General features: G+C 40.8%; 2 protein-coding genes across 3 annotated transcripts; one reads left to right on the top strand and one right to left on the bottom strand.

Moving 5' to 3' along the window:
• Positions 1-369: 369 nt before the first annotated feature.
• Positions 370-12,568, bottom strand: PMS2 (PMS1 homolog 2, mismatch repair system component). 2 transcript variants are annotated; one of them, XM_074598503.1, is made up of 15 exons: positions 12,488-12,568; positions 12,007-12,146; positions 11,346-11,432; positions 10,117-10,219; positions 9,238-9,421; positions 8,572-8,739; positions 7,703-7,800; positions 6,893-6,992; positions 6,529-6,613; positions 5,924-6,076; positions 3,937-4,849; positions 2,903-3,070; positions 2,385-2,485; positions 1,317-1,486; positions 370-933 (listed from the first exon to the last, which is right to left on the bottom strand). In XM_074598503.1, the coding sequence occupies exons 1-15, from the start codon at positions 12,505-12,507 to the stop codon at positions 790-792; spliced, it is 2,634 nt and encodes an 877-aa protein (XP_074454604.1). In that variant the 5' UTR covers positions 12,508-12,568; the 3' UTR covers positions 370-789. The 2 variants fall into 2 exon arrangements, 1 of the variants encoding a protein (XP_074454604.1); XR_012588804.1 differs by lacking the exon at positions 370-933 and having other exon boundaries at positions 1,349-1,486; positions 2,919-3,070.
• Positions 12,569-12,820: 252 nt separating this feature from the next.
• On the top strand, positions 12,821-16,639 carry AIMP2 (aminoacyl tRNA synthetase complex interacting multifunctional protein 2). The gene is made up of 4 exons (XM_074598510.1): positions 12,821-12,983; positions 14,629-14,835; positions 15,373-15,604; positions 16,118-16,639. Exons 1-4 carry the CDS (start codon positions 12,867-12,869, stop codon positions 16,501-16,503), a joined length of 942 nt encoding a protein of 313 aa, XP_074454611.1. The 5' UTR covers positions 12,821-12,866; the 3' UTR covers positions 16,504-16,639.
• The last annotated feature ends 51 nt before the right edge of the window (positions 16,640-16,690 follow it).

Here is a 16,690-nt window from a genome sequence, read left to right as displayed (position 1 = left end):
TGGTTCAGACCTTGGTCCTTAGGGAACGGCAGAGCCCAGCTATTTGTTTTATTGGCTCTGTGATTCAAAAGACAATTTTCTAACTATTTTGATGCTACTGAGGCAGAATTTGGACTCACCTGATGGGCAGTGCCTAGGGAGACAGCTTTTTTTCCCTTCGTTCTCAGAGATTCTTGAACAAAAATGTTTGGAATGTGGATGGTAACAACATTAATTTAGATATGCCAGATGAATTATTCTATTCAAGCATTAAACACGGATGCCATCAAGTTAATCATTAAATGCAATATTAATGCTTGAAGTAATAACATTGAAGCACAACTTTAGTATAAGTAAAAAAAAAAAAGTATTTTCACTTGTATATCATTTGCATTTTCTTCAAAATTATCATATACAGAATGTATAAACATAGAAAGTGAATGCTTTATGGCATTACTAGAGACTTAAATTCACATTCCCCTTAAAATTAAGAATCAGTGTATTTGCTATAAATGAGGTTTACCTCCTCTTTATGTATAAACATTTATATTTATTCTTTAAAAGTCTTGATTGCAAAAATAAGTAATACACACAGTAAATTGCAATAAAATAAATGTTATTTACACATGGATTCCAGTATGTCGATATTGTTGACTTGACAGGAGTAAGAATGAAACCCTGCTGAATGCCTTTGTTACCGTCTTCAAAGTTTAAGGTCGGCTAAAATATTTTTTACTCAAAAAAAGAGAGTCATAAAAAGCTCAGAATATTGCCAAGAGTTAAAATTGAAAACAATAAACAGAAAGTGGCTTATTCTGGTGAAATCAAGTCTAAACTGACTATGTGTCTCATGGTAGGCCTTCCGTGGGGGCAGTTCCAGGGATGCTCAATCTCACCCATGTGGGTGATCAGTTTTCTCATCTCCTGCACATTCAGCGCAGTTCCAATCATCACCTGCAAGTCAAGGCAAAAAACCCAATTATTACTTTCTTTCTCCATATTGTCAACTGACACAGATAAGAGCAGTACTTCAGCTGCTAGAGTAAATAAATGCTGCACAAGGCATTAGAAGCAGAAAGACATACAAGACGATCAGAAGACAAAATACAGCTCGGTGTGTTCCTAACTGCACTAGCTTGAAACAAAATAAGAAACTACCAGAATTTTTTTCCAAAGTTACACTAGACAAACCCACAAAGAACAAAATGAAGAATACTAGCTGTTGACACTCAATAGTAAATAAACTTCCCCTGCAATATATACACAGATACAGCCACCTGTAATACAACAGAAAATATGGTATTTATTTGAAAGGAAAGATCAAGTTCAGTACTTACAGACTTCCTGCAAGCTCGAGAAGCAAACATCTGTCTGACCCTGGAGGGCCTGCACATGACTCCAGGGCAGTCACTTAACATGAAGATCAGCTCATCTATGTCTTGTGGACCAAAAGTCCAGTTTTTGCTTGTTGGCAACGAGATTAATTTAACTCTTTGAGTTACGGGAGCTGAAAGATTTGCAATAATTAATAAAGAAACAGAGCACTTGAGAGAAAAACTGAGAAACTACTTTGATAAATCAGTATGATGTGATCTGCATATATGCTATGGTTTAGATTTAGTCTTTTAATGGATGTTATTGACTAACCATAGTGGTAAGTATGGCAGGTATCATTTTAACATTAACAAAAAAATTGCTTGCAAACTTAAAAGCAGATAAGGTCTAGTTTCTGACAAGCCCTTCAATTTCAAAGAACAAATGGTTTATGAAGGTATTTTGAGGTTTTGTGACTACAAAATAATAAGCAAGGATTTTTGTTGGTAAGAGATTGGTAATTAATAGCCTTTTAGACAAAAAACAGAGATTCTGGAATGAAGAATATGGAAAAAATCCGTAGTGACTTCCAAAATACCAAAGCGCCTTCATTATCCTTGCTGTGTAAGGAAAACAAGGAGGAGCTTGCAGGGTAGACAATTTGCTCCTAAGTACAGAGCAAGTCAATGCTAAAGCCATAAGGAAAACCAAAGAACATGATTTACCAATGGTATCTAGTAATTTAGAATTACTAGATTTATCATTTGCCTGCATCTAACCTGCTGGGACCAGCAATGTACTAATAAAACAAAAGGATTTTAATGTAATACATCCAGAAAATACACATAGAGTCAAACAGTGACTCCAAATTCCTCACGAACTTCTGTAAAAAGCTGGTGACATAAGTAGTCTACAACGTTCTAATAAATACTGCAAAGAGACCACAGAATAGTAAGTCTTAAAAAAACCAAACCAACCACACACTATAACGCATATTATGTCAAAGTTTCTGATAACTACCAAAAGGCATTTTTGCGTAAGATAAAACCGTTGAACTACTTTTACTTCCGGCAATTCTGGCCCAAACTCACCATTTTCATTTATGACAAAATCAAACCCGTTTTTTCTGAATATTTCCAGGTTTTCAATCAATACAGTTTCATTTACAGCTGTTAAATTGAGATTTTGAGGCCTGAAAGAAAGAGAAAAACACGGCATTGCATAGTACGTAGTGCAGACCACTTAAGATAGGCTTCAGAAGCAATCTAGAGATACCAATACAGAGCTCTATTAAAATATTTCACTTCTTTTTGTTAAGGTCTGTCCGTACTGAGCGGGTCACTCGCAGCGTTGCTGCGCGGGCTGAGCCAGCTGGGCAGCTCTCCTGCCGCAGCCGCAGTCTCCGAGCTCCTCGCTGCGTGACCGCGCTCCCCAAGCTGGGGGGTGCCAGCTAAGCCCACTGTGAAATGTGCTTGACCGCTGGCTCGCTGCAGCAACTTCTGTCTTAAATGTCTTGAATGTGTGAAATGCTACATAAATATTATCATAGATATCCTTCCGAAACATTAAACTTAAAAATTATTCTTGTTAAGACGCTGAAAATACTTACACTATCAGCTTCTGACCTTGAAGAACAGTGTGTTGTTGTAACATCTCAAAGTTGTATTTCTCATCCGTAGCATGTTGGTCAATTATGAAAAGATCAGAATTCAACTTTGCTATTATAAACCCTAAATTGAACTGGCCAATGATTTCCATTTTTGCAAACATTTCTTTACTGTATATAGAAAATACAAACAGATTATAAATGACACATCATCAGTTACCATGTTAGACTGTAAAACTTAAAAAACATCTTTTTCTCCCCTGCAGAACACGCTTTACATTTAAAAAAAAATAAAAATCTTATTTAAACAGGATATGAATGTGACGAAGTAGAGTTATCTGGAATCTGCCACTGACTGATGCGGCCATTTCTGGCAGAACACTATCCATCATTAATACAGGACTCGGTCAGGATTCTCCCACTTTAAATACAGCCACTGGTGATAATGAAATTAGAAACGGGCAGTATGGCAGTAGTCCAAGTGAGTAACACCGAAGGCAGCATCATGATTTTGAAGTAAGGCAGCTGACATATCTGCCTCCTTTTCACAATTAGAAGGCTTTCCTAGCACTTTTTTTTTTAATCTAAAATTAACGAATTATACACTTTTACTGTCCAGTGACCACCTGAGTGTAACTTATTTTCACAGCTGTGTCTCACCAGATTTCAAATTCACATGAGGGAGAAAGACGAGTTATGCGATCTTCTCAGAGTGTTCTTATCTGTCGTGAAATTTGGTGTTTCTCTGACTACATTGCAGATTGCAAGTCTGAACTAAGACAAATATATGATGTTTGTGGACACCTTTTTAGTGTCTTTTTCCACATTCTGTTTGCACTTAGTTCAAACAGCTGCTCTGTCAGGTAAAATAACTTGTCAAATGGATATTCTAACACCATAAGTTAAATAAGAGATATATCCAAAATGAACAGGTAGATGTAAGCCTCCTGCCCACCCCCTCCAAGACAGGTCTTATATTTTTTCCTTTGCTATTTTTATTAATTGACAAACACAACATGTTAAGAAGGTAAAAATACCTGATCTCTTTTCTTAATTCATCTTCTGCTACTTTATTTTCTCCAGGACTAATTTTTGCTTTAAATCTTCTGTAATTTTGTGTTTCTGTTCTTTTCTGTTGTTGCTGTATTACCTTTTTTACCTTTTCTGCTAAAACCTTCATAGAGAATTCAAGTGGCACGGTTTTCTTTTTAACTTCCACCAGTACATCAACACTTGGCATACCGTTCCTAGTATTCTTCACTTCAGGACATTTCCCTGCCTTGAAGTCATCTGCTTCACTTTTAAAGCTTCTGTTTTTAAAACATTTTACTCTTGAGAAAGAACTATTGGCTTCTTGAGATAACTTATTTTGATTAGTCCAGTCATTCACTTGATTTAACTGATGTTCAGTGCCCAAGACCTGAACATCACCTTCCAATGATTTGTCGCTACATCCAACAGTTTTAAGACATTCATTTTGAAGTTGTTCTTCTGAGCTGCAGAATTCTTCTTCAGGAGGACTAATTACACTTTCACTATTGATGCAGCTCCCAGATTCTGGTGTACTACATCCGGCATCTGACTCAGAAGTGCTACAGAATCCAGAATCTGCATTATCTTCTAACTTTCCCAAATATCCACTTGGAATTGATATCTTTGAGTCCATCTTATGACAACTCTCGGACTTCTTGGTCAAGACAGCCTTTTGAGTCTTTACAGTACACAAAGTGGTATCAAGTGACATTTGTCTAGGGGAGCTGTGCTGCCGTTTTACCTTTTTAGGGCTTCGAAAATTACTTTCTGCCGTTTGGTGGAGGGAGAATGACTCCCTTAATCTGGCAAGAGTCATTATTCTTTTTCCGTTACCACTTGGATTTTCAGTCTCGGAGCCAAGCAGCGTTTCTACCTGAGGCTTTTGTGCCTCTTCAGGAAGCATCTTCTTCAAGTTGCCTAATAAAACCAGAATAAAGAATATTTCAAGATTCGAAGTTAGCTGGAAACATGAATTAATTGATGTGCTTTGGTAAAGGGAATGAAAAGAGAGGTAGAAAAATAGTAAACTCCTCAAAGGAGGTCTTAAACTTCAGACAATGACCGATGGGGCTGAAATGCATTAATATCCAACAGACAAGCAGTCACATCTTTAAGAAATTTAATGGTACTTGCATGCATGAATTTGTAATCTCTTTTTAAGCTGGAACAGCAATCAGTCCTATCAGCACGTTTATTTCTATTATCAAAAGAGTCTAATGACTGAGTGACAATGCAAAGTGAATTGCTTTAGTAGTCACTATAAAAGTTTGTTGGCAAGGTGTTAAGGGAGCTGGCACAACAGATACTTGTAGTATATGTGATTTGTAGATAATTAGAGGACTTCAACCTCACAAATTGTCGGTCTGACATGTATTTTACTGAAGATTAATTTAAAATAACAGTAAGAATCAGGCTATAACTGAGTCTATATGTCAGTAAAAAAGGAAATTAGAAGGGGTTCTGTTGAAAGAAATGAGGAGCGTGAAGTAGTGTTAACACAGAAATGCAATTTTGAAAGATACAGTCACAAGACAATCAGCAGTTTCTGTAGTGATCATAAAAGAATAAAAGTTCAAAATCCAATGAACTCGTACTCAAATTTCAGATTTTATTGATGAGAACTTAACCATTCTTTCTCAAGGACATTTAAATACAGGCAACACAGATCTTCCACTATCTTGGGAGAAATATTTTTCAAGCATTATCAATTAATTTTGTGTTCATTTTTTCCCCATAAAGTTGACTCTAAATCATGTTGTGCTAGCATGCGTAATTTCCAAAACAATCACTTCATAACGTAGGGTCCTTCTTTATTATTTGATGTCGATGACAATCTTTCAAGCAATACATGAAAAATCTGCCCTAAATAGCATATCAATTAACAACCAGGCATATTTATCCATTTCTTCTTTGGGTTTTTGAAAACACATTTTTCCATTTTCAATTTTCTATCATATATCATACACAAAACTTTCACATTTTGTATCCTACCTGCAATGTCCAGAAGTTTCTGATTGACGTTCAGTTTGTTAACATCACTACCAAACATTTCCATCAGAGAAGTTTTTAAAATTGCTAATAAAAGCTTTTCCTCCTGAAGTAAAATTTGCCTTTTGTCTGGAGTTACATTGATGTCAACACACTCTAAAGAAGAAAGAAAACCAACCACATTATAAACGAAAAATAAACAAAAAAAATATTTCACCCTGGGATCAGTTTTCTGCCCTTTCACCCTCCATTTTTCTTTCACAGGATTAAAACCAAAGCCAAAGTTATCATTCATAGTATGTCTGCAAATCAAACTTTTAACTTTCTCAACATTCCAGCAAACAAAAGAGAGGCTAATTCTTGTTTTGTTGTATTTAAGCTAACCACAAAATTGCCTTTTTCTCATTACTTGAGATAAGAAGTTACTTCTGAGTACAGAAAAAGCAGAGGGGAAGAAGTGGAACCATAGCTAGACTCTGTCTTTCCTCACCAACTGTAGGTCCAAAAATCTCCCCAGTGCAAGAAAGCCATACAGATAAAAATAAATACAATTTATTCTTCACTGTTATAACCTTTGCTGAAGTTACTGAAAATTACTCATAACTTACCAGAATCTACACAAATGTTAAGGACAACAAATGGATACTGGTGTTTATTGTACAAGTGATAAACTTCATTCACAAGCTTGACAACCTGCAAAGAAGGTGAAAAACCAATAAACGTCAATACTATTATATTCTATTTCCCACCACTATGTGTTATTTAACCCCCTTCAAAACAATTAATGTACAAAATCGTATCTTGTGTGATTGAGCTTTTGTTCACCCAGATAGACACAATGAAGACAAAAAGCTGAGACACAGGAACTCGCAGCATCAAGTCACAATTATACGTATCAGCTACTAATGCAGTGGTCTTCAGAGAGCATCAAACAAGTTACTGCTGGTGATGTTAGAAAAATGAAAATCTCACCTTTGCTGGATCACATGGACGTTGGTTGATAAAGAAAAACTGTCTGTCTGTTGTACTCCTTCCAACACCATGATCACAACGAGAAATGAAGCCTGCAATGCTGTTGAATAATAACATAACAGAAGTAAGGTAAAACAGAGGAGCAAAGGAAACAAGATTTTTCTGACTGACCATATGTAATGGAAGAGTATTTTCTAAGGGGCTAAAAGAAACACTATTATACAGCATCAGTAAATACATGTATGTATTTACTCTCCCGATTCCGTATCTGGCAAAGGCTAGATGTTCAGCTCCAAAAAGCATCACACAACTGAAAAAGTAGCTCGCTCGGATTTCAAAAGAAATGGCATTTGTAATTTTTCTGCTCTGAAAGCAGAAGAAGAGAGGTCAGTTGTGAACTGTCATTGGTCAGATATTTGACGATCTCATGCATAGTGAGAGATAAAAAAAAGTACATTTTAAGAAAGTAAAGGGAAATTTACTTACACAAACTTATTCACATTCTTCTCATGCCATTTCTCAGTAACACCACTGAAGAAATACAGGCGTAAACAACGGATACAATTAATCCATCCAATTACTCAGAGCACCGACAAAGGTGACGTTCAGCAGATCACAGTAATACGTAACTAACTAGGGCACACGGAATAGTAGTTTTGCTCTTCCCACTCATCTGACCAGCAACATCTTAGTCCTGAATTAACTTTTTAAATCAAGAGATGGTCTTTCCCAAACTAATACCTACTATGCTGTCTTAGTTACTTTTAATACTATTAATCACCCCACTTTTTTTTTTAATTTTCTAATTACCTATAAAGATTCTGTGGTATGTCAGTAGCGTCGAGGCCATATTCTTCACAAACAGCTTCATTAGGAGGTAACTGAACAAAAGGAATGAGGCTCTGCAACTAAAAAAAAAAAAGAGGGAACCAAAACATTAAACATGTATAGATTTTTTCCTTTTATTTTATTGTTATTTGTTAGCCTTAACATTTATTTGATAAAATGCTGGGCTTTTTCCAGTTGGCTGACCAAGACAAATACTTAAAATACCCAGACCTACTAGAAAACAGTAGCTCTGTTTACTGAAAAACAGAAACAATGCCATAATGAATTATTTTTATAGCTATGATTTAGAAACCATCCCAGTCCACACCTCTACAGGGGCTGACTGCAATCCCATTTAAAGTTTAACCAGAACACTAACGAAACTTGGTTTCACAGGAAGAGCTTGCAAAAGCTAGAAACACCTCAGTTTTCTGTTCCCCCATTGAGACTTTTACATCACACCATTTTTAGGATTTTTTTTAAATTGCTTGTTCTTGTGACATGCAGACTTTGCTAACCATGCTGTTTTTCAAAAGCACAAACCTCCAAAGGCTTGCTGGCACAACAGTTCTTAAAACTGGCTTCAGAGAGATACAACGCAGTACCCTTATCTCCTCAATCATTTCTCTTCCATCAAAACATCTCTAAGCAGATCTAGAAACTTCAAGGGAATCCGTGGAGGCTGCACTGTTTCTCCTTTTTCAACCTGCAGGGTGTGCTACAAGTCAACACGTGCTCCATCCTCTTACGGTTTTTAAAGGTTTCTTACATCCCCTCTAGTTACTAGAGATTAAATCTCTCTTATACAGCTATATTATATATCTCTCTCTCTTCCATAATAAACGTGATACCTGTTTTTGCCCAAATACTGCTCCAATGTTCTCCTTTAAGCTAGCACTTCCAGTAGTGGATACCACGGAGCTTTTTTTCCCTTGGCCGACTTGATTAGTGCAGTTAATCCGCACTCCTTTTGAAACAATACAGTACGCCTGCAATAGCTGGACCATTTTTGCATATTCCTATTAAAGGAAAAAGAAGGTTCACATTTATAAGAAATGTCTCTTTTTAAAACAAAAATGTATAAACCAAACATTCAATATTTGCAGGTAACACAAAAAGGGGGCGAGGGAAAGTTTAATATTTTTTTACATCTTTACAAACTAAATTACAAAAAAAAATAGATGTGAAAAATAGTGCTTTAAAACCAAAGCATGTTTACAAGATTGATACTTAGCCATAACACAGCAGTCCCTGATTTTAAAATACACAAAAGTGATTATGATATTGATTCTTTTCAAAATTTGAAAATTTGAGAATGTACCTCTAAAGCTAATCATTGCAAAACAGAAGAGGAAAGCATACGGGAAGACTGTTTTCTTTTTTGATGAAGATAAAAGGCAGGCACAAAACAGTCTGATATAATCAATGTCTTCTACAGAGGACTGAGTATCATTCAGCGGTGAATAAATTCTGAGGTATAACACTCCTTTGAATGAATAATTTCTGATCTAACCTACCTTTTTAATGTTTCTTTGAAATTCCTTATGCCGCACCGGCAAAGTATAAAATAACTGCTGTATGTTAACAGTTGTTCCTTGTTGTCGTGGAAAGGGAGTTTTCTGAGTAATTTTACCATTGTGATCAAATACCAAACGAGTCCCAACCTTTGCAGACTTGTGGCAGGTAAAAATGGTAACATCACTAACGGAAGGAAAGAGGCAACAGAATTACCCACTGAGCACTCTACTTTTTTACCCATTCCTCACAACCTAATCAGGCACAGAAACTACACCAATACTATTCATTTAATTAGAACTAACTCTTCACCACAAAGAACTAAAACCATACCTGAAGAGTAGTGTAACATTTTCCTAACCGCAACACAAACATTTTTATGCTTCTCCTGTAAAATGCAATGTTAAAGTCTGGTGTTGTTGGACACTACATTCCCCATACTAATACATAACAGCAGAATATTATTGATGCACAGAACTGCGTATAAAAGCTGTGCTATTTCAAATGTATAGTTTGTCTGGGAGGAGTCTAAACACAGTTTTAATGACTTACAGCCTAGCAAACAGCACTTAGGTATTACAGTGCTCTACATCAGAGGATCAAACCCTTATGCAAGTACACAGTTCCATCCTGTAAAGATTTGCATACTTAATTAACACTCAATTTTGTACATAAGAGGACCAGTTAGGTTCTTAGAATCATAGAATAATTTTGGTTGAAAAGGACTCAGGATGTAATGCAACCTACTGCTCAAAATTGACCTAACAATAAGGAACTGGAAGTTTCCCAAGCCTTATTTTATCAATAATGGTAAACTGAAAAGTTGGCTTATTTTTGTGCATACAGAAACCTTCTACTAATAAGAATTTTAATATTAATACCTTAATGCACACAGTGAACTCAGAGCTTCACCTCGAAACCCAAATGTTTCAACATGTATTAGATCAGAAAAATCTTGTATCTTTGATGTATAATGTTTCAGAGCTGGAAAAAGATATTTAAAATATATATTTCACTTCAAAGTGACACTGGTCTAGATTTTGCATGCATATCAAGGAGCAGAAAAACTTCTGTATTATTCATTGTATTTTACTAATTATTAGAGATAAAATAATTAAATACTTAATGTTTCCTTTGCCCTTTTCCTATGTGCAAGACCTCTTTAAAATCCTCAGATACACCTGTTATTCCATACTTACACCCAAAATTCACCCAGCATTATTGGTTTATGTGTTACAAGATGCCTCAGAGCAGTACACAGTACCTGCCTCTGCTACTGACGTACCCATCACTGATTTTGCCCTGCAAGAAAACACCTGCAGTGCTGTGCGTGCTGTATAGCGGACAAGCACGAGCCCATTCCAGTATGACCAGAGCTGAGGAGGACTCGGTCTACACCGTCAGTGCAGCACCAGTCACCAGGTGACAGACTGAGCGAGGAGCAGCACCCCTGAGCTCTCGCTGTCCCAGAAGAGCGGCAGAGAGAGTTTCTGATGTACCAGATGCTTAGTGTGAACACACAAAGTTACTGAGTACTGACTTACGGTGAAAGAGGTTCCTAATCATCATGCAAAAAAAGAAGTGCAGCTATTTTTGTTGCACTGGCTAGTCACATTTGTCATACAGTATTGTTCCTGCTCCCGTTTTGTGCACTTTAAAACTAGCAAATGGAAAATTTGACAGTCAGGTGTGTAACATCAGTTCACTTGCAATGTCACTTTCAGCAAATATTCAAGTTTATAATTCACCTCTCCAAAGCAGTCACTTTCACAAAGCTTGACTCCTTCAACAGTGACTCATGTCCCAACATGAATGAATCTAAATTAACATTTACAGGACTTCCTCTTCAATAATTATTTCTATTCTTTGTTCCACTTAAACAAGCAATCAAATCAAAGACTGCCTCTGAGCTACAAGAACTACAGTGCTACACAAGTCTCATTTAGTTTTGCCCAAGCCTTGCAGGTCACACATGCATTCTGTAAAAGCCAAGTATTCATTAAAAATGATTAAACTTAGGAAGTTTGCTTAAAAAAAAATAAAATAGCTTTCTCGCTGAAAATATGCTTTCAAATGTCCAAATATAAATTATGAAAAAGGTTCAACTTACTCAAAGCTTCAAAGTTTTCCTCTTCCACTCCACCTCCATTATCCGAAACCTCTATCAGTTCTGCTCCATGATCTTTCAGCTTTATATCTACAAAATTGAGTAATAAAGTCTTTTAATTCTGTATGTTCATACACAGTATTATTCATTTTGTACTTGAAGTAACTTTACTAGATAACCATTTTCCATGTGAAGTTTGAACAACAAAAAAAATCCTCATAGGTGTCAAAAATTAGGGCAATCTAATGCAAACCAGCCTGTACTTGCAAGAAGTTCAGCTTCATTGCCCTTTTGCCTGAACAGAACTTTTCCCAATTACAACAGTTATCATCCTGGCAGCTCTGGAAACTGCGACCCTGCCTTAACCGTCTGCTAGCCTAAGGCCTGCAGCTGGCAGAGCCTCATCACCACTGTTGTATAGGCGCGTACCTTATTTAGTGAGAAAAAGGCCTACAAATAAAATAACACAGACAAAATTACGTGCTTCTAGCACCCCAGCTGGAGCCTGGGAATCAAAATGCTTTATTTAACTGAGCTATAAAATCACTGCAAACACGCTTGGCCCAAACAGAAAGTATTTGTACACATTTGTTAATACGCAAGTTGTTTTGAGGAAAAAGAAGTACTTTGGAGGTCTATGAAACTGCGACAAAAAGCAGGTTACCGATGTTGGTAGCTCCAGCGTCCAGGCTGTTTTCCACCAACTCCTTGACGGCAGTGCCGAGGTTCAGCACGACCTGCCCCGAGCAGATCCGATGGACGGACTTGCGGTCGATGGGCTTGATGGCTCTGGCAGGCTGCGGGCTGGGGAGAGAGGAGGGGCGGGACCGTCACGGCGGGGCAAAGCGGGAGGGAAGGGCTCGCCCCGGTCCCCCGTTCCTCGACCGGGGGCAGCCGCACCAGGGGCGAGAAGCGCCGATACCCAGGGGGGGCACATCCAGAGGCCCCAGCCGCCCCACAGGCCTCCCCGGGAGGGGAGACGGGAACCAAGAGACCAGCGGCGGCCTAGGAGGCCGCAACAGCGTCAGGGCCGGGACCAGGGCCGGGACCCGGCCCGCCGCGGGACAACGGGGCCCCGAGCCGCCCGTGAAGAGGATCGGCCCGCCGGGCCCCGCCCCGCGCGCCGGACCCCGCTCCCGCCTCACCCCGGCGCTGCTGCCTCCATCGGGACCCGGCGGGCCGCGCCGCGCTCGCCTCAGGACCCGCCGCCCGCAGGCTCCACCCCCGCGCAATCATTGGCCGCCAGAGAAAAGAGCCCGCCAGTCCGAAACCAATGTTCAACTCGCTTGACACCCATTGGCCAATGGGGCTGCCCAATTAGAACCGGCAGACGCACCCTTTGCCCTATGGAGACTCGCTTAAGTATTCAGTGGCTTGCGCTGGCCAATAAGAAGAAGGCGAGGAGGCGCGGCGGCATTCGCCGGCTCCTATTGGGCCGCGGGCGAGTCAGTCAAGGCGCCGTGCTCCCGCCCTGCCCAATGGGCGCGGCGGGGGGCGGGCCCGGCGTGCCGTGCGGGTGCCGCCATGCCCATGTACAAGGTGCGGCCCTTCCACGGGCCCGGCGTGGTGGTGCGGGCCGAGCAGCTGCCGGGCTGTATGTACCGGGTGCCCAGCCTGCACCGCGCCGCCGGCCCGCCGCAGGTACGGGCAAGGGGGGAATGGGGGGACAGCGGACGGGGACGGGAGGCGGAGCTCGTTCTGGCGGCCTCGGCCGCGCTGGCGGGGTGCTGGGCCGGGAGCCGGGCGGGCCCGGCCGCGCTGGGCCGGTGCTGGCTCCGGCCCGGGCCTTCGCCTCGGTCGGCGGGAGCCGTCAGGGTCCGCGTCCCCGCGACCGCCGTCCGAGCCCGCGGGAGGTGCTGGCCCCTGCTCGCTCGGGGGTTAGCCGGGCTCGGCGGCCCCGGGGATTCGCTGTAGTATTTTTAGCGCCTTTGGCAGTTCTCAGCGTGACTGTTCTGGGCTCTCGCCCGTGTCCCGCTCTCCGTTCGGATCTTTAGAAGCCGAAGCCGGCGGCTGTCCCGGCAGGCCTCGGCTCGTCCTGCTGCGCCTGTTCCCTCTGCCGTGGCGGGGGAGGCCGTGCAGATGGGCGGCTCCTACTCCGGGTCTCGGCTGCTTCTGTCTCAAACAAGGCAAAAAAGCACAATACTGCATTTCGTTAGTCTAGCTGTCCCCAGCCTCTCTCCAGCATCAGGAAGGCCTTGAGTTCTCGCAGGCTGCTTGTGCCCGTGTTTAGCTTGATGCCACCAGGCTCTTCAGCCCAGCCCTCGCCCGGTGGCGGCTGGAGGTGCCGAGCAGGAGCAGGGTCGGGGCAGAACCGCACGGGAGCCATCGCCAAGATGCGGGGTTATGACTGCCTGTCTCCTCCGAGAGCGGCTTTTGTTGCACAGAATCGTGTGCTGGCCAAATAACGCTCGCTTAAGAGGTGTTTCTGCATCTTGCCTTTGAGAACGTTGTGTAAGTGGGTGTGATTTTGCTCGGATGCCTTGCTTGTTAGCTGTCTGTTAGACGGAAAGAAAGAAGTTTGGCCAATAGGTTGGGCTTCGTTAATCCTTATTCAGGATGCTTAGAAATGGATAAAGATTTTTCTTTAACGTTATTGTACATTTCTAGACTTAAAAGCTCCCACAGGAATGTACTTTTCATGTTTTAAAAGAGGTGGCATTGTAAGATAAGAGACTTGTAAGGTAATTGATATAACAACAATATACATTGGGATTAATATGTAACAAAGCTTATGGTCTTTTTTTCTCTATAGTTTATATTCTCTGAAACAAAGAATGACTTCAGAGAGTGATTTCATATGATGCACCATCCATCTAAACCTGCAGGGTTTTTAAACTTTTATTAAATACCTGAATTGCCAAAAAGTTCCCTTGTTTGGCAGCCCCAGCACAAGCCCAGTCAGTCAGCTCTTCTGGGCGGCAGAGAATCCTGACAAGCTCACTCTGGGGTTTTGGGGTTTAATTCAGCACTTCACTGCCAACTTTAAGTTTCTGTGGTTGTGGTCTGATTTTTACTACGTTACGGAGTTTGCTGTACCTAGCGGTTTGAAAAAAGATGTTAAACAGGAAGATTTCAGAGATTTTATTAAATAACCCATCTCCTACCACATTCATATAGATAAGAGAAAAGAGACAACTAATAGACACAAGATCATCATGTTTCACGATGTTCTGGTTATTTGAGTGTATTTAAAGTCTTTCAAAACTTATTGTCAAGTGAGCTGCGAACTATTTTGACACTGAGCCCAGTGAACATCTATGGGACCTTGTTTTTCCCTCTGCTGTAGGAAGAGGTTGACCCGTCACTTCAAGCACTTGAATCCCGCCAGGAGGAGATCCTAAAACGCTTGTACGAACTGAAGAGCGCCGTCGATGGTCTCTCAAAGATGATACAGACCCCAGATGCTGACTTAGATGTAACTAATATCATTCAAAGTGATGACTGTTCTCCTTTGCCAACAAATGGAGCAGACCTAGATCTGATGCTTGGAAAGGTAAGTTCAGCTGAGCACGTGCAGGGATAGGTAGTTTCTTTGCTCTTGGATTTTCAGGGTTGGAAGGGTGGCATTAAAACCTGGGACACATGGAACGCAATGTATGAGTCTTAGAGCCTTACAAATAACTTGCAACTACCACTTCATTTTGGGCATCCAGATTATAGATACAAACATTTATAAATGCTTTATCCTGTATGTTCTCATTTGTATATAAATCCAAGCTAGAATGGTTAACTTGGAAATTATGACAGTTGGTTTCTCATTTGTTACTAACTGGAAACTGTAACTTTGGCTTCAGATTGGACTAGAATTCACCTCAGTCGTGTTCTTGAATTATATTACTGTTGAAGAAGGAAGATGTTTAAATGTTTAAACAAGTTCTAAATGTCCAAACTTGGATTATTTGAATATTGTTAGAATTTCAGATATACACATGCATGGCTGTGTACATTTTGGTGTCAAATGAAAACTCCACTGCTTCAAAGTCTGATCTGGAACGTGCCTTACCTGCTGAATGCCTTACTTCCCATGCAGGATTATGGTGCCCTGAAAGATATTGTAATCAATGCAAATCCTTCTCTGCCTCCGCTGTCATTACTGGTACTACACCGTCTGCTTTGTGAACGCTATAAGATATTATCAGCTGTTCACACACATTCATCGGTGAAAAGTGTGCCAGAAAACCTCTTGAAGTGCTTTGGGGAGCAGACCAAGAAGCAACCACGTCACGAATATCAGCTGGGCTTTACTCTTATTTGGAAGGATGGTAAGAATGAAGTTACCTTGTAGATCAGTATTTTACGACAAGTGAGAAAGAAAGTGAAACTTGTGCTATAGAACCTGGCCAGCAGATCCCTTGGTGTCGTACTGACACACGATGGATAGGTGCTGCTCTCTTCTGATAGCTGGGAACAATCATCGGGACAGAGGAGGAAGATTCTTGTTTGGGGCTACCGCAGTTAAGATACATGTGGCGTTTACGTGGTTGGTTGTACCCACAGGATTTTTTTTATCAAAGTGTTTTTCAGTTTCTATGAATAAGTAAGTTTGCTAGAATAGAAATTAGGTGGGAGATCAGGATGAAGTTTGCAAAAGTGATGGCTTTATCCCAGGTTCCTGCCTTAGTCTAAGTATTTAGACGAAGAAAACTGAAAATTGTTCATCAGGTTAATGATGTTTAACGGTGTTGCTGGCATCACAGATCAAATCCATCATAGAATTACTGTTACATTAACTTCTCTACCATGTGCTATTCACTTTTTTCTTTTTTTAATTTCAGTTCCAAAACCCCAGATGAAGTTTAGCATTCAAACAATGTGCCCAATTGAAGGAGAGGGGAACATCGCCAGATTCCTCTTCTCCCTGTTTGGCCAGAAGTACAATGCCGTTACTTCTACTCTGATTGACAGCTGGGTGGATACAGCCATCTTCCAGCTGAAGGAAGGCAGCAGCAAGGAGAGAGGAGCGGTTTTGCGCTCCATGAACGCTGCCCTGGGCAAGACACCATGGCTGGTGGGAAACGAACTCAGCGTAGCAGACGTTGTTGCATGGTGTGTGCTCCAGCAGACGGGGAGCACAAATGCTGCCCCAGCCAACGTGCAAAAATGGATGAAGTCGTGTGAGAACCTGGCACCTTTCAGCTCCGTCATGAAGCTCCTGAAGTAAGCCTGTACTCCTGACAGTGGTGTCTTGTTACTCCTACTGCCCCTCATGCCTGCTGTAGCAGTTCGAGGCCCTTCCGAGATGTATTTAAGTAGTGCAGCTGGACAGAATTTGAAAATCAATAAAAACATTACAGCTACCTCTTGGGTGTGACCTTCCTTTTTTTGTGACTGATGCATAACTGTGTTTG

This window comes from Larus michahellis, chromosome 8 (assembly GCF_964199755.1).
Source record: "Larus michahellis chromosome 8, bLarMic1.1, whole genome shotgun sequence".
NCBI lineage: Eukaryota > Metazoa > Chordata > Aves > Charadriiformes > Laridae > Larus > Larus michahellis.
This window is presented reverse-complemented; position numbering and strand designations above follow the sequence as displayed.